The sequence below is a fragment of the Festucalex cinctus genome, chromosome 6 (assembly GCF_051991245.1).
Source record: "Festucalex cinctus isolate MCC-2025b chromosome 6, RoL_Fcin_1.0, whole genome shotgun sequence".
Lineage (NCBI taxonomy): Eukaryota > Metazoa > Chordata > Actinopteri > Syngnathiformes > Syngnathidae > Festucalex > Festucalex cinctus.
The window spans coordinates 5,121,136-5,139,434 of NC_135416.1; the positions used below are offsets into that span (position 1 = coordinate 5,121,136).

The window sequence follows — 18,299 nt, forward strand, 5'->3', positions numbered from 1 at the left end:
GTTGTTGCTTAATGTGCTTTTTATTGGATACCTGTACGTAAACTACTCTTTGAACGTCGTATATATAAACAGAACTGACCAGTTCAACTTGAAATTCTTTTTGTACACATCCACAGTATATACTAGAGGATGACTCCTCCATTACATCCATCCATCCATCCATTTTCTTGACCGCTTATTCCTCACAAGGGTCGCGGGGGCTGCTGGCGCCTATCTCAGCTGGCTCTGGGCAGTAGGCAGGGGACACCCTGGACTGGTTGCCAACCAATCGCAGGGCACACAGAGACAAACAACCATCCACACTCACACGCACACCTAGGGACAATTCGGAGCGCCCAATTAACCTGCCATGCATGTCTTTGGAATGTGGGAGGAGACCGGAGTACCCGGAGAAGACCCACGCGGGCACGGGGAGAACATGCAAACTCCACCCAGGAAGGTCCGAGCCTGGACTCGAACCGGAGACCTCAGAACTGGGGAAGCGGACGTGCTAACCACCCGACTACCGTGCCGCCCTCCACCATTACATGTGATGTTAAATAATTGCTCTGACAGTATCACAAAGGGGGACAAAAATGTCACTTTCAATTAGCAACTGTTATTTATGCATTTAATCAGAATACCAGTATATTTCATACAGATTTATCGTAGCTCATTTTTAAAAATGTGAATTGGTGTTTCATCTCCATTTTGCATTAAAACTTGTCTGGTTTATTATTATACTGACGTTGCATAATATCCATCATTACTGTACAGTTACCTTACAGTTCAAGTTGTTTTGGTCAGACCAAGCCAGTCATCTACATTCCCTCGGCTGCTTGCCACGCTCTCTTACTGTAACCTTAGCTCTATGTCCCCGTCGCGTCCCCAAGCAGGTAACTTGACCTAAAACGGCCGTGCCATGTACCGGAAAGCAGAGAATGACGCGCCCCTTTCTCCACACCATAACAATAAATAATACGAACCTCATGTGTGAATTTTTTTAGGTCTATAAATGGAAGCAAACCGTGGATGTTAAATATATTTAAGGGTTCCACAGTCTGTGAAGTTGGTTGTAATAAATGATGAATCATAAATACATGAACTGCTCTGAGTGTACCACTTTCTCAGGGTATGAGAATTTAATATTAGGATGATAGCGACATCATCATACTTATCAGTATTCTCACTGTACTGTATTGCTTAAATGCATGATGAAAATAAAGACCGATACATGCACCTAGCATCTTGCAAAACATTTAGTTTTAACTTAGTATTAAATTGATGCATTGAGTGATTTGGTGCTTTTCTGTGTTTGAAATGGAAAGTGGACCCATCCTAGGTCTTTTGTTTTGGCTGCTGGTAAACTTGTGATGGTGGTCGGGAAGTCTCTTGCCGAGCATTGGCTCGCTCACAAAGAGAAACCCTGGAAAGGCACTTGTTGTTCCCAAGGAAGAGGAATAAACAAGCTTGTTGTTAAAAGTCTTTGTACACACTACACAGCTATGTGACCTTATCTGTCGGATCGCAATGTTTTCTTACATAACAGTTCTGCTGACTGGTATTTAGTTAAGCAGTCCCGGCCCGGTGTTTGGGATCTTTCAGTAAGTTGTAAAGAAACAGCCCACCCGCTCCACAATCACTCACTTGCAAAATATATACTACACAGAACCCCGCAAAGACAGAATATTTCCTTTTGAGACTACCCTAGAAGATGTCAACATTGTGATGTCAACTTTGTCCCCTTTATTTTACATTAATGCCTTTCATTCAGTGACTCGGTGAAAAAGGCAGCTTTGGGATCACCTCTCTGTTGCGTCTCTGATACTACTTCAAAAGGTGTGAAATTATCGGGTCAAATTTTCTTGAACATGCCTCTGAAGCAGAAAAGTCAGGAGAAAGCCTACTAGAACATTGGAACTTCATTTGTGATGAATTAGAGACATTTTAAATCATGGCGGCTGCGTGCTGAGTTGCTGACTATTATTTAACACGAGTTTGACAGTGATTTATTAATTCAGAATCAGAACAGCCACAGGTACAAGAGTGCATGCACACTTGTGAAAGTAGTCGCTTCATTTTTACTTCCCCTTTAAAAAGAAAACAAACAAAAAAAAAGATTTTGCTGTCATGCGAGTTGTACCGGCCCTAGGCCAGATAAATGGTGGGAACATTTTGAAATAATTTATCGTGGTCTCTTTTCTTTTTTTTTTATATATCACAAAAAATTGTGTTTTACAGGGATGGGTTTTTATTTATTTTTTATTTTTATTTTTTAATCCACAGCAATGGCAGTTGAAATTACCTTTACTTACTTAATGTACAGCAAATTACGTCGCTAAAAGGAGCTACTTGCCACTTTGTTGATGGATGAAGTTCTTGACCACAATCAGGATGTGAAATCAGACTGTGTGGCTTTTTGTGCTGGTTCTTTTTACCAGATGCACAGTGGTCATCATTAGAAGGCTCTCAACTGTGTTTTTTTGTTTTTGTTTTGGTGTTTTGTGCAGGCATGGAAGAAGCGGTGGTTTATGCTTCGCAGTGGCCGTTTGACAGGCGACCCAGATGTGCTGGAGTACTACAAGAATGACCACGCCAAGAAGCCGATCCGAGTGATTGACCTCAACTTGTGCGAGCAGGTACATTTGCTTTTCATATGCATATACTTGGCATTTTTTAAAAATTGTTTCAGCATGAATTGACGGCAGTGTGGAAACACTTGCTGTCTGTGGGTGTGTGGTGTATTGTACAAGAGTAGGTGATGGTGTGTAGGACGTTAATTTTGTAAAATATGATTGTAAGGAGAAAAGAAAATGTAATACAGTTAAGTATAAATTCTTGTTTTTATGAGGATAAAGTTGTATTATGGGAGAAAAGAACTTCTCTTTTTCAAAACAATTGTAATGTTGCAATCAAGTTGGGGATGAGAAAGTCGGTTACAAGATTTGTGGCGAACAGTTGACATATTTTAATCGCGTTTGTTACATATCGTATCCGCTGTTCTAGGTGGATGCCGGGCTGACGTTCAACAAGAAGGACTTGGAGCACAGCTTCATCTTTGACATCAAGACCATCGACCGTGTCTTCTACCTGGTGGCCGACACGGAGGAGGAGATGAACAAGTGGGTGCGCTGCATCTGCGACATCTGCGGCTTCAACCCCACCGATGACGGTAAGAAACAGATTTACTGTATTCCTGTTCATTACTCTTGTGATGTGGAAATAATTAAGGGACTGTAATATTCACACTTTTCCTTTAGTATGTTTAACTTAACAACAGAGAGAAAAATCAGCTGATTTTTTGGTTGTTTTGTTTGGTTTTATGCTTTTTGTGGGGTGGAGTGTCATTATGTTATGTTGTAATCTGTAAAAAAAAGAAAGAAAAAAAAAGATCAAAAATATGTATTTATTTATTGTTAGGGACCATTCATCAAGCGATAATATCGGCTGATTACATTAACCGGCCAATTAATTTTGTTGACATAGTCTTTGTTTGACATTATCATTCTCCTACAGCAGGGGTGTCAAACATAAGGCCCGGGGGCCGGATCAGGCCCGCAATGGGGTTTAATCCGGCCCGCGAGATGGTTTTGTAAAGTTAAAAAAAAAATAAAAAAAATAAAAAAATAAGTAATGTCGGCCCAATTAATCAGCCGGTCACAATCAAAGCTTATAAATTCATAATTTCACAAGTAAGTCTCAGTTGAGCAATGCAACTTAAACATGGATTTGCTCTGAATGTCGTTATTTTAAGCACAATTTAAAGTTAGTTTGTTTAAAAAATAAAAACATGAATCAAACACTAACATGCTGAATAAGACACATTCAACTACACATTAGATAAGGATTAACGTCCTTATAACTTCATTAACGGCACCCGGCACACAATCAGTGAACAATATACAGGTTTATGCAAAAAAATTTTTGGGACAATATTTGTACAGATGCGCCCCACAATTTAGGGCTGGCCCACAAATAGCAAAACTCTGCATGTAATTGACGGCAATGTTTTAAAAATTATGTACAATTTTACCGATCCGGCCCACTTGCGAATATATTTTTCTCCATGTGGCCCCTGAGCTAATATGAGTTTGACACCCCTGTCCTACAGCAAACGCTGGTTAAAAAACAACCGTGTGAGAGAACGCGGGAAAATAAGCTGCAAGAGTCAAACATTCTCACACATCGCTTTTCTCGCTGTTCTTACAAAAGAATGTCCTTGGTTCTCCCTTGCTTGCACTTGTGATTGTGCAGGCCCACTCCCACTCTTTTCTTGCTTTCATGCGCTCGTGCTGCTAAAACGCTACATAATCACGCTGATGATACGAGACGGCGGGAGAGAAGCACGAGTGGGAGGTGTACATGATCAACAGGTATACCCGTGATTCAGCGCCGCCACCAAATGACGGAGAGGAGACGGATGAGCAAGCCATGCACCTTGAACAGTTGCGAAAAGTTGCCATGTAGAAAGTGGATAAGAGTAGGAGGATGGAAATGTCGAATGAGTAAAATATGACACAATGTAGCACATAAAGTTTTAATTTCATGAGAATAACCAGTAATAATTTTAGGGAAAGAAATATTTATGATAAAAAATTACCTAAGTTGTGACGCAGAGGCCTCAGTGCATCATGTAGCTCCTGAACAATGAACACTTAACAATTTTGGAGGCACATAGAAAAGTTCTTAATCAGCATGTTAGCCAGCATGTTCACCCTTTTATTACACTTTTGATAGATGTCTTTGTCATTCATGCAGTCCTCCGATATGATATGACCTAGGTATTTAATTTCCTCCCGCACATCAAGAGCACTGTTGGACAAATAAAAGGTTGGAAAACTTAATTTCCTGTCCCCCGGAAAATATCATCATGTGGCTTTTCTGAGCGTTATATTTAATGTCAAGAACAAACATTCAGCATCTGTTGCAACCCAGCACTATATGGGCTAAGTAGGACCTGGTCATCTACATACAGTAAGATGATTTACAATAGTGTTGGCCACAACGCAGTCTGTATTAGACCCAATGAAAAAATTAAAAATAGTCACTAAATAAAATAAGATATGCCATAAGTTTCTGCGCTCTTCCGGATTTGTTTTTTGCATATCAATCACGTGCAAAGGTTTCATTTGATTTCATCGAACCAATTTTAATATAATACTGAGACAATCCAAGGATTTACAATATATAGTTTCTAATTTTTTATTTTATTTACCAAGGGGGGGGGGGGAATGCAAATCTGTCTGACTCTACGTGAAAAAGTAATTGCCCCCTGAACCTCATAGCGAGTTGTGCACATTTGGCAGCAATATCTGAAAAGATTTTTGGCAAAATATGAAATTTGCCAAAATTATGAGCTTTCAAACTTTAGACCCAATGCCAGCGTTACGTTGCCTTCCCACACAAGCTAAAATGGCCGCCACCCTCGCTCTCCTTTCTCTTCCAGAGGCTGCCAAAGCAGGCCAGCAGTCGGCCATCGGGGGCCTGGTGGTGGACACCCCTCCGCACACGGCGCTCGGCAACGTGATGGGCCCAGCGGCGGCGGCGCTGACCGCCGTGCCGCCTCCGTACCAGCCAGTCAGCGTGCGGCATCTGGACTCCCAATCCAGCACGGAGGAGTCCCAGGATTACTTGCTGCTGCTCAACTGTAAAAGCAAAAAGCCCGATTCCAACAGGTAAGCACCCCGCGCTGTTCTTCCCGCACCGCTTCTCGTCCTTCCACCTTTCTTCATACCTGCTGGGCCTCGTGTAGCTCGGTGCCGCTTCGCTCGTCTCTGGAGGGAGACCGGGAGTATTTGCTCCTGGAGGAGTGCGAGTGCAGGACTCTTCCTCCACAGGCTAGTCTGTGAGTGGCCGGCCAATCGGCTTCAAAGTGCCTGCTTTGTGTGTGGCGTTTGACCCCACCCAAAACTAAAACACATTTCTGTAGCTTTTGGAAGATGGTTGTATTGCATTTCGAAGCATTTGGATGGTCCTTCATATTAGATCAAACCTTCACATGCATGTTTTGAAATTAACCGGCAGCGTTTTAGTGTAGGAAATGGTATTTTCTGTTTTTTTTTGTTTGTTTTTTTTGTGATGGATGGATGGATAGATAGATGGATAGATAGATAGGCAGTTCTAATAGTATGTGGTAGTAGGCTGGCTTGTATTTGAAGGATGATGATTCTACAAACAAACTTACGTAATTTCACCCTGAGAGTAGTTTGAAGACGCGCTGACATATATACTCAGCATTACTAACACCGGTGTGTGAAGAGCAAAGCTCCACACTCGTTGGCCTCAACTCAAAAGTTCCATCCCCTGCGTTGTATTCTCAGATCCCACGCCGAGTGTTCCAAGTCTACCTCCTCTGAGACGGACCTGAACGACAACCTCCCGTCGCACCGAACGCCCACGTCGTCCACGTCGTCGGCCAAGCACGGCTCTCAGAACGGCTTCTTCGCCGGGCACCCGGCCCCCGCCTCCGCTTCGTCTCTGTACGACTCCCCGCCGTCGCGGGGCGCTTCTCTCCTGAGCGACAACGGCCTTTACCACCTACCACGGAGCTACTCTCAGGTAAGGTTGACAGTGGGTGGGGGGGGGAACAGCTCAGGTAAAATTTCTAGCGATTTTCTGATAACGTTTTATTGGAGGTTAAAATGGGCAATTTTGGAAACACATTGACTTACAAGTGCCCCATTTTATGATGATCTCCTTTTTTACAAGCTGTCAGCACCACTTTATTTATTTATCTATTTATATATTTATTTGTAGTTTTTATTCTATTTTTCTGACAGTGATGTCTTTTCTGCCACCCCTAAGCCTTGTGCGAAAATTGCTTCAAACTTATTGCTGCCACTTACACTTCATAATTTTGTCTTGAAATCCACTAGCTTAATGCTAACACATGATGTGAAACGGCTTAGACTTGCTAAGGAATTAGCATCACTACTATTTGAACACAAACAACAGCCAGCAACACCGAAATATCCCGTAATTTTGCCTCCCTGCCCGCAGGACACCGTGCTTCTCCCCAAATCGGCCTCGTCCCCCACGGCCCAGCCGGACCTCAGCGGCGAGGGGTCCGAGCTGTACGTCTTCAACACGCCCTCGCGAAAGGCCTCCATTGAGACGCAGATGCGCAACTTGTCCATCAGCTACGACATCCCGCCCACGCCCGGGGCAAACTCTACCTACCAGGTCCCCCGCACTTTGTCATCCTCGGAGGGAGGCGGAGACGTCGTACCCCCTCCCAGGCCGCCCAAACCCACCTCCGGTCCCCCGCCGCCCAAACCCACCTCCGGTCCCCCGCCGCCCACCGCCGAGCGCTCCCCCACAGACACTTTCTACGTGCCTCGCTCGGCTTCAGAGACCGACGGAAACTACTGTGTGCCAACAAGTGCTGGGAATAAAGCGTTACGCAGCAACACTATTGGAACTGTCGACTGTTCGCGCCTACGCAAAGGTTTGTGTTGCTCAGATATTTTTTTTAATTTTTTTTTTTTTTTGGGGGGGGGCATTGATATAGAAGAGATATTAAAAAAAAAAAAGTCCTTTTGAATTAAATTTGTTCTCGCAAAATTTCCTTTTTTACTCTGTTTCCTGCTACCGTTTTTTATTCTCAATCTATTTTTTTTTTTTAACCAATGTTAATGCTTCCCCCTGCAATATTATGACCATACTCATAGAAAAAAAAAATCACAACTTTTTTCTCATAATACAAGCTGAAAATAATTAGTTTTCACTCTTAATGTTAAAATTATTCTTTTGAAAATTTCCCTTTTTTTCCCTCCTTACAACTTTGTTTCAAAAAATTTGAATATATTGTATCCAAATATGCCTTTATTCTTGTAAAATTATAAATTGTTGTGTAAAATTATACTTTTTTTTTCCTCATAAATTACTGATTTCAGTCTTGTTTAAAATCTTGTAATGTTACAGTTAGTCGTTATGAGTGTATTTCCTTTGAATAGTGCAAGAATGGCGGCAGCAAGGTATCACTCCTCTCCCTCCTCCTTGTGGTGATAAATGTAATGAGTGTTGTTGGTGGCATATGATCCCTCTGAAATAGCAACTTGAATCATTTAATTTTTTTCTTTCTTTTTTTTTTTCTTCTTTTTTTAGATTTTGGTTCCCAGGACTGCTACGACATTCCCAGATCATTCCCGTCTGACAAGAGCTGCTCGTTCGACTTTAACGAAAGTTTCAACAGCTACTTTGTGAGTTGTGGGCTGACAGATCGACAGCTACAAGTGTAGCTGTCACTCAAAATAAACAAAAAAACAAATCACACCCTCCTAAGATTAGGAAGTTATTGTGCAATTCCAAATGTTTCAACTTCATTCTTGTGATACGGATAATTTTCCTCTTACTATTACAACTTTACTCTTGTAAGATTGCAACGTAAAAGTTTGCAACCTTTTAAACATACTATTGCTACTTCATTGTCATTTTTAAGATTTTATTTTTTTCTAAATTACATTTTTTCCCCCTACAATTCTGACTTAATGGTGAGTTTTTTAACATACAATTTCTACTTTTTTTCTCAAAATTTTAAGACCTTATTCTTTTTGTTTGTTTTTGCATGACAACTCGTGAAATGCAGATTTCAAACCTTATAATGATGCATTTCTTGTAATAAGACTTCAGATACATAATTCATCCCTATTTTCTTAATTCTCATAAGATTAAAACTTAGTTCATGTAAAAGTACAAAAAATATATATATATTGCTATCCCATCTATTCATTTTTTTTCTGTTCTGATTTTGTCTCTTGTAAAATTTCAACTAATTTCCCATGATTGCCTTTATTCACTATAAAAAAAAAAATAAAAAAAAAAAGACTAGATTTTGAGTTTATTTTGGAATCGGCAGGACTGATTAGACATCTGAAATGTCTGAATAGTGCAAAAATTGAGAGGGTTGGCATATACGCATACGCACAAAAAAAGCTCTTTGATTTTAATAGATTTAAAACGATTAGCTTTAATATCATTATCGCTGGTCTTTTATAGAAAAATAAAGGTATGGTACCCGTGGGCAGCCAGTCCACCGAGGAGATGGACCAGAACTACGTCCCCATGAGCGCCAACTCCCCGTCCCACCACCACTCGGGCAGCCTGTCGGAGCCCTCTCACGAGACCAACTACGTTCCCATGACGCCCAGCACCATGGAGTTCTCCTCGCTGGGAAAGCAAGTGCCGCCCCCCGCCCACATGGGATTCCGGTCCAGCCCCAAGACGCCGCCGCGGAGGCCCATGCCAAGCGACTGCCAGCCGCCGCCTGTGGACCGGAACCTCAAACCGGATCGCAAAGGTGGGACCATGCCTTACGTCTTGCTGCTACGGTGGTACTTCCAAGTTCCAACGCGTCCCCATATTGAATTTGGTCGACTGGACAGACAGTGTTTTATGTAACATTTTAGTTTATAATTTAGATGTAATATGCTATCAAACAACTATTATAAGTCAATATTAATAGTTTTGAAAAGGTAAAACACTTGAATCAAGAATAAAGTTTTATTTTATTTTATTTTTTATTTTTTTACCTTCGTCAAGTGCAATTATTATTTATTTATTTTTTTTTACGTAATTTTATTTTATTTTTTTGTATAAAATTTCTGTAGCATGAAATCACAAGTTTTATTCTCAGCAAAATTTAATTTTTTCTATTGTAATGTGCAATTTTCTTTGCAAAATTATATCTTTACATGTGTCAAATTTCTAATTTTGACAATTTTTTCTTGTAAAAGAAAAAAATTACTGTAGTTCTACCTTTTTTATCATAAAATTAAAAATGATTGTGTCATAAAAATTATTCACCTAAAACCACAAGATTTCTCTTATAATAGGAATTGAGTCAAAGTAAAATTACGAATTTTTCATTCTACTATAACTTTTTTTGTTTTTTTGTTTTTTGTTTGCTTGTAAACTCAAGCCATGCTTACATTTTTGGAAAAGCGACCAAAGTTTTGCCTGGATGTTTATTTTCACACTTGATGGGTGTGAAGGCACCATAATAATATTTCCAAACAAACAATAAAAATAACATTTCCATAGTATGACCCCTTAAAGATGTTTCCAGGAGCTTGGAGGTATCACTGTTTACTTTTTGCGGGTTGCTTGCGGGGTTGGTGTGTCGACTTTACATGCCGCCGATGTACCATCTGTGTTAGTGGCCTTAACCAATTTGTGTGTCTGCTTGTGTGTCAGTTCTTAATAATGCTGTGAGTAGCAAATGCACTAACTTGCCCATCTTATTGAGTTAGTTGTGATGTTTGTGCCAGCCTCTTTAAAACCAGACACAGCAAACTCCTTTTCAAAGGGCTCGTGAACCTGAAGCCCTGCAAGACTGTTTTGGAAGAAGGGCCTTGAGGTGGGGTGGGGGGTGAGGCGGTGTTGTTTCCCCCCCCCCGTGCCATGGGGTGGCTGAACTCGGAGTGGTCACCTTCTATCCCCTTTGTTTCCTGCGTGTGAATGGAGCTCTTTGATGAGGGATCTCATCGTGAGCGGGAATTGCCATGTGGGCCAAACGCTGAGTAACGGGGGGAGGATGGGGGTCAGAGAGGACATCGAAACCAAAGTCGAGTACGGAAAACACAACGGTGCGGCTCAGCGTCCGCATAGCGGGCGTCATGGCTAACGATATGCTTTTGACAGTTTTTCAATGTGATAACTCATTTAAAGCACATAGTGCGAATAATGTGACTTAACCGTGTAACTGGATAATTTGTCAAGATGCAACAAATGAGTGCTGACAATTTTCTTGTATTACTGCAATTTATTCTTTAAATTGACACTAACTATTTAGTCGGCAAATTACAACTTTTTCTTGAAATGTTTCAAGTTCAACATTAATTTTTTTTTTAAACTTAATATTGTGACTTGTAAAAATAATTATATACACTAGTCAAATTATGACTCATTTTTCAGAACAACTTTTTGGAATATTAAAATTTCATTGTTAAAGTATAATATTTTTTCTTTGAACTCATTCACTGCTAGCCATTTTAGAAAATTTCAAAATTTTCAATACCAACGCGATTACGTTCAATAATTATATATAAATCTACCAAATGACAGAATAGACTCCCTACTTTTTTGCCTCTTCCCGTTCTTTTATAATTGACAGTTGAAAAATGTAGGTAACACAACATACAGCCATTACTCCAATGGACTCTGAAACTGTGTCATTTCATATAAAATGGGCCAATGATGTCATCTAACGGTGGTTGTTTCCAAGTTTGACATTTACAGTGGAGCATAATCAGATTCTCCCCCATCTATCCCCGCTCTAAAAATGTATATAATTAACATGTGTACTTGTCAAATGCAGTGAATGAGTTAATATTCCGACTTTATTCTATTCTGAAAAAAACAGTTTTTGTAACACATTTGTGTGACTTTGTTCTTGTAAAATTATTACTCTTGGATTATTGTGACTTTTTTTCTTGAACGAATCCAACTTTTGTCTCGTGCAATTGCGACTTTTTCCTCATAATAAGACGTTATTGTCGATAAATTGTACCTCCATTTAGTGTCCTTTCGTTCTATCAGAGAAATTAAGGACATCTTAGCCTGTCTCAACTATTTAGGCAATTTTCTTTTGATTGACCAAGTTAATTATCCACAACATCGTAGGTTGTCAGTCTTGCACGAATGCCGTGTTGCGTGTCAGACGAGAACACGCCACTTTCCTTTTTTTTTTTTCTTGCCGCAACACGCCTCCGAGGACTCTCCGTGCTTCTGCACAGCTCGTCATGCATGCACAGCTGTGATGTCAGTCTTTGTGTGGGAAGCCGTGTGGTGCATGTTTTTCAGGGTGGGGGGGGCGGGGGAGCATGGATCTTGTGTTGTCATGGCGATGGTAATCAGAGGTGTGCGTGTTGCGGGCGGGGGTTAGTGATTTGGGTGTCAAGCGGCTTTGCATGGCAGGGAAGTTGGCAATGATGTGATTTGAAATGATTACGTCTTCTTTCGCCAATCAGGTCAGAGTCCTAAAGTAATAAGAGCAAAGGGTGTCGGTTTAGAGCGAACCGACTCCCAAACTGTAGGGGAGTTCCCGCGGGGACGACGCAAGGGTAGGTACTCCTCACTGGACCCAATAAGTCTTTTTGACTTGTCTTCCTCTTGACTTTTTTTTTGTTTTTTTTTTGCATGATTACAGTGGTGATTTGGTTCTGTCATCTATCACAAATGAATGTATGACTATTTTGGCCTGCTTGGGGTCTCAATACAGTTTTTCTTTCTTGTGTGAGTGGGTACACTACTAACTTTTATACACAAAATATGATCGGAATTTTTTTAATTTCTTTCGTGGTTTTTGACTATCTACACTGACTCAACCATACTCTATATATACTATCTACACAAATACAGTTCCCCCCAATTTTTTTCTGTTAGACAAGGGTATGGCCTGACATAATAAAGTTCCTCCTCTCAGTTCAACATAATCGCTTAGTTGGCACCAAGATTTCCCAGGATGGCGACGGTGATATATATATATATATTTTTAATACGGAACCTATTCACTTCAGTCACTGCTACATTTTACCACAACACAGTAGTCTCTATATCTTAACTCTGCTTATAATTGACATGAATTAAAATTTACCTCTAGCATTGCTTAATATTAATCATAAATAAATCATTCAATCATAAGATAGTGAACTAACATGAAGTTGAGTCACATAACTCAGTGGCCCAAAATACTCTACACCACCATTAACCCACTAATATTTCCTTTTTCTGTTTTATATCTTCTATTCTGCGCATCACATTTGGTGTGAATGACCCTGTTGTCCGTCGTTTCAGGAAAACCCGCTCCACTTGAGATCAAACCACTGCCCGAATGGGAGGAGCCCTGCACGCCGGTCCGCTCGCCCGTTACTCGCTCCTTCGCTCGGGAGTAAGTGTGCAAGCATCTTTCATGCTTTATGTATTATTATTTTTTGGGTGGTGGGAGGGCGCTAATAGTAACTAGAACCAAGGGTGTGTTCACACAATTGAGACAGTTGAAGACTCTTAAAAATGAAAACATTGCGTTTCCTATGTATATTACAACATCAATTAATTGTTGAACATATAAATGACTGGTTAGCACATCCGCCTCCCTGGGTGGCGTTTGCATGTTGTCCCCGTGCATGCGTGGGTCTTCTCCGGGTACTCCGGTCTCCTCCCACATTCCAAAGACATGCATGGCAAGTTAATTGGGCTCTCCGAATTGTGTGCTTGTGGTTGTTCGTCTCTGTGTGCCCTGCGGTTGCCTGGCAGGGTGTCCCCCGCCTACTGCCCATAGCCAGCTGGGATAGGCTCCAGCACCCCCCGCGACCCTAGTGAGGAGCAAGCGGTTCAGAAAATGGATGGATTCATTTTAAAGGGGAAGGTCAAGTCAAAAAATGTCTTCACAATCTGTTCCATGCACCTCCACTAGTCTAAATGCAGTATTCTGATTAACATTGTATTTATGAAATATGAATTGAGCAGCAAAATCCACTCGTTTTTATCCATCTCAGGGGTGGCCATTTTGCCACTTGCTGTAAATAGTCTAGCATTGTTGATTTGTTTTTTTGGACATTCCAAAGTAAAGCATGATATTTGGTCATTTTCTTCCTCTTGAATTTTTGGTTTTGTTTATGCAGGCAAAGACACTGTATGTGAACACATCCTTTTCCTTTTTTTAGAGCACTGTAGATGACACTAAAGTAGCCACTAACCTTTCATGCATTCATGTACCGTAGTTGACTTTGTTGACCACGACACGGCTCATCCCGGGGATCCCCCCCGGCGCTTATGTAACACCGAGCTCTATTTCTGTCTTGAATGTCGCAGGGGCTCTTGCGGTCTGGTGTTTTTGTGTTCACCGTAGCGGGTGTGCGTTTGTGTTTGTGTGTAAACATTGTGAATGCTGCTCAGTCTCTCTAGGTTCCCCATGCCCGCCCGGCCCCCGTCAGTGCATAGCACCGCCTCCAGCACTGACTCCGAGGACAGTGATGAGAATTATGTAGCCATGCTCTCTAATATGAAGAACCAGTCAGATGAACCAGTATGTAACACACAAAATATCTACATACTTTAATACATTTGTACTCTTGTCGAAGACCAGATCTTAAAATGGCCGTTCAAATTGTAGGCTTGACATGATAGACATTCCCTATTATACCGTATCCCAATTTTAGAGGCCCTGCTCATCTCCCAAAGCCAAACAATACAGCGTGGTGGACAAATGACTGGCTGCTCCAGACGGACTCCTCCTTTTTTTTTCCTCCCTGCTTCCTTTTTTATTCTCTATTTCCCTTCCTCTGCCTTTCAGGTTTTCCGTTCTTGGAAGAAATCTTTTTTGTGTGTTTTGCTTTTGTCCCTGATTGAAGGTCTTTTAACGCATCAGTGAACTGTTAAGTAGAATGTTCCATCCATTCCTGTTTTAACCCTTTTGTTCGCCTTTTCCAGCCACTCACCACCTTCTTTCCTGTGCAGTAATCCCTCAAGTTCTTCATTTCTTTGCCTTCATTTGTTTTACCTGCTCTTCTCCTTTTTCCTCCGACGTCCCTTCCGCCCGCTTTTCTTTGCGTAGAGAGGAGTCCTTCTACTGCACGGTCCCCATCACCCCCGTAAAGAGGGAGGTGGAGGAACTTGACACCGTAGAGGAGGTGAGCAGGGTTGCCAGGTTGGAACATATCAGAGCCACCATTTGGGTGTTTGTTGTTGTTGTTGTTGTTGTTGTTTTTTTATGGGTGTTAGCTGCACGCATGTTGATTAGTCGGACTAGTCACCACCCCATAGTTGTAATGACGCCACCTTACATGTAGTTTACACAATTAACACAACATCAACGTCCGCATATGTCAAGTGTTGTCACAATGGCACAAAGGTCAGCATCATTTTGGAACTGCAAATGATTACAAAAATCAAAATGATCACATCTCGATTGATGATCACATTTCATCTATTTCCTATTTCTAGTTACAGTGGAACAACCAGAAGTTGGACAAAGTTTCTTTGATTTAGATTAAAAATAAATAAATAAATAAATAAATCATCAATCCTTATGTGAAATTGTCGCCATCATAAAACCTTTATCAACAACAAAATATTTTTTGAGAGTAAACATTTTCGCTTTCTTAAGTAACTGTCACACAAGTGCAAAAATTAAACAATTTTCATTTGTAATTTAATAGAATTTCCCCCATCTGGAAATTGTGGAAATTGAATTAATTTTCTCCTTGGTCACACCTTTGCCACCATAAAACATTTATTAACTGGTACTAACAGTTTTTAAAGTAACATTTGTGCGGTAATGGAAAATAATATTTCCCTAGCTTTAGAAAATTAGGGAGATTGAATTCATCCATTCCGGGGTCAGACTCAACTCAACTCAACTTTATTTATAAAGCACTTTAAAACAAGCATTGCTGTATACGAAGTGCTGTACATGAAACAGAAATTGGTCATGCAGTAAAGAATAAGATAAGAAAAACAAGAACAAAAGCAAACATTTTAAGTGAGTATACATTTTTTTTTGCTATCATAAAGTATTTAACTAAAAATATTTGGATAATCAATGTTATGTAATGACAAATTAAATTGTTTGGCTTTTGAGGTTGCACTGTACTATTCCACAACAACTCAGTAGTAGAATTACTGCTAATAGTTTTCATTCTCAAATATCTCATCCAAAACAATTCTTTTTGTTGTTATTGTGACAGCACAAGAGTAAAATTTCCGTCACTGGAGCTGACTTTTTTTTTTCCCCACATCTGTCAATGAGACAATGTTTCTTTTATTTTATTTTTGTGACTGCAGAGCACAAAGCTGGGCGCACCGATGACAGTGGATGGGGGGAGTAGCCCGATGGTGAAGCCCAAGGGAGACAAGCAGGTGGAGTACTTGGATTTGGACCTGGATTCCGGCAAGTCCACTCCACCCCGGAAGGTAGGCTGAATTCTAACGGTGTGATAAATGTGAGCAAACATATGGCGGTTTCAAGGCATCACAGTGTTATTGCAATTGCAGCTCTCAAATTTATGTCGGACAACTTGACACAGAAAATTTACACTGTTATACAAGCTGTCTGCTTTGTGTACTGTTAAAATTTTTTTTTTGCTGATTTTAAAAGAACTAATATCGGCCAATTAATTGGTTGGGACCCTAGAATATGTATTGATTTTCAAGTTTATGGAAATCACTTCAAACCACTGACTTTTCCCCTACATTTGTCCCCATTTTCTGCGCTTCCGTCCCACCTTCCTAATTTAGATGAAGAGCAACGGCTCCGGCATGGCGGCATCGGACGAGCGCGTGGACTACGTGGTTGTGGACCAGCAACGGACGCAAGCCCTCAAGAGCACCCGCGAGGCCTGGAGCGACGGCCGTCAATCCACAGAGACGGACACGCCATCCAAAGGAGCCAAGTGACCTGTTTTTTTTGGGGGGGTTGTTATCACACCCGAACTTCTCGTCTTTGGTGGCGTTTCCGTAGCCACTCCGCCATCTTCTAGTTTTTGCACTGCCGGCGGGATTTTGCAGAAGTGGGCGGAGCGAGCGGGCCAACCACGATCATTTGTCAACTTCTACTCGCAGGGTTTTTCTATCACCACTGTTTGAAAGACGCTAGTAGCAAACACCGACGGGAACGTGATCGAGGGAAAAAAAAAAGACGGAACTCGTAAGTGTCATCAAGGGCTTCGGTTTGAGTTTCCCTTGTGGTCGGACTCCGTCGACGTGGCGGATGACTGTACAAAAAAGTGTTATGTATATAGATCGTAAGAAGTGTCCTTTTTATTTGTATGGAATATTTAGCATGTTCAACTCGGAAGGTGCGCAGATTCTGCAGGATGGAATCCTGCCAGTATGGTGACGACGCACCGTTGTTGTTAATTATGGTGATTATCGGATGTGTTTACTGTGAGCTTTTACAACAACGCCGCCACTTTTTCTGTAAGTTATGCGAAAGGTATCAAAAAAATCAGGTACGCATACTAACGAACTGTAAAAGTCATCACTAATTTATTTTCGCATCATATTCTCTGAACGTAGAATGTTTCCACGGTCCATATGCCTCATTTCCGACCCCTCTTAGGTTTGTTTCAGGCTGGTTACTATCGTCGGGAACAGGAACACAAAATGGCCTTACTAACCTGTGAAACATCCCAAACGTGTGCTGTCAAAGCTGTACATATTTTTTTCTTTATGTCGATTTCAATTTACGTGTATCTTTTTTTTTTTTAACATGCCTAAAAAAAAATCCACCTTCATTAGACTTTTTGATCCCCCTGATTTTCTTGTGATAATGAGCTGCCAAGTGGATGACGCTCATCTTTTTTTTTTTTTTTTTTTTAAATCTTGAGAGAAAAATGTACAAATTTCCAGATGGACTAAATAAAATGCAAACTCAAGCGTTGTGTTTTTTTGTTTTTTTCGTTTTTTTCATAAATGTACTTTTCATAGTGTGATGTTCCAGACTGCCTGAGACTGACATCCCAGACGTTTTGCTATGTCAACTTTTCAACCTAACTGTAAAGAGGAGGCCACAGTTCCACAAAATGGTTTTAATCCTGACATAAAGTAAGTTAAAATTGATGATACTCTACTAATAGTGAGCCATTAATGCATGCTTACTACCATGTCTCACCTTTTTTTTCTGTAGTTATTCTCTGCATGTCTTACCAGAAATGACCACTAGATGACGCTGTAGTTTGAAGAAGTAGTGCCTGCTTCCATGTTGCTGCCCTTGGAATGCTGCTCTTCTCAAGGTTGTAATGTAAATCCTTAATACTACTATTACGGGTACATGTATTTATATGGTATGGACATACTCCTATGGTTTTATTATGGTGGTTCAAATTTACGATGTCTGCATTTCGCTGTGCAATGTCTGCAGGCTTCACTGTAGAGTAATAATAGCCAATGTGCTCATTATAATTTAATGTTAGACTGTACCCAATAATAATGCAGTCTAATGCCATCTGCGGTGATCCCTTGACATTTAAAAAATGGCAGAAAGGTCGCAGAGTGGACAAAATACATGGTTGTCAAAAGGCCAAAGTGCAGTGAATATAAGTTGTTTTTAAAAGCTGGAGAACTAAGGAGAAGAAAAAAAAACGTGCAAAAATAATTCTACATGATTGCAAAGTTCCAAGGCAGAGAAAACGTGTCCTGCAGGTGGCGATAATGTCCACCAATTTGTGTAAATTGAAGTTTTTGCAATAGCAAAATCAGGATCAAAAACGTACCCACAAACTCGGTTTCATGTACTATGAAACCCAGGCATAGTCATTATTGATTTTCTTTTTAATATTGTGCTAGTTTGTATACTCTAGCTAATACTATTGGTGAACCTC

The 18,299-nt window shown here is 40.7% G+C and overlaps 1 protein-coding gene across 8 annotated transcripts in view; it reads left to right on the plus strand.

The window, feature by feature from the left end:
- Positions 1-17,315, plus strand: part of gab1 (GRB2-associated binding protein 1) — a 43,998-nt gene extending 26,683 nt beyond the window's left edge. For 4 of the 8 annotated variants that reach the window (XM_077524575.1, XM_077524576.1, XM_077524581.1 and 1 more), the window contains 12 exons: positions 2,490-2,618; positions 2,986-3,151; positions 5,426-5,654; positions 6,300-6,537; positions 6,979-7,426; positions 8,086-8,180; positions 8,977-9,277; positions 11,949-12,041; positions 12,775-12,868; positions 13,876-14,005; positions 15,763-15,891; positions 16,216-17,313. In XM_077524575.1, coding sequence (XP_077380701.1) covers positions 2,490-2,618; positions 2,986-3,151; positions 5,426-5,654; positions 6,300-6,537; positions 6,979-7,426; positions 8,086-8,180; positions 8,977-9,277; positions 11,949-12,041; positions 12,775-12,868; positions 13,876-14,005; positions 15,763-15,891; positions 16,216-16,374 — 2,211 coding nt within the window. In that variant the 3' untranslated portion in view covers positions 16,375-17,313. Of the gene's footprint in view, positions 1-2,489; positions 2,619-2,985; positions 3,152-5,425; positions 5,655-6,299; positions 6,538-6,978; positions 7,427-8,085; positions 8,181-8,976; positions 9,278-11,948; positions 12,042-12,774; positions 12,869-13,875; positions 14,006-14,533; positions 14,610-15,762; positions 15,892-16,215 lie in introns of all 8 variants that reach the window. The other 4 variants (XM_077524577.1, XR_013283970.1, XM_077524582.1 and 1 more) reach the window with 4 other exon arrangements.
- Positions 17,316-18,299: the final 984 nt, after the last annotated feature.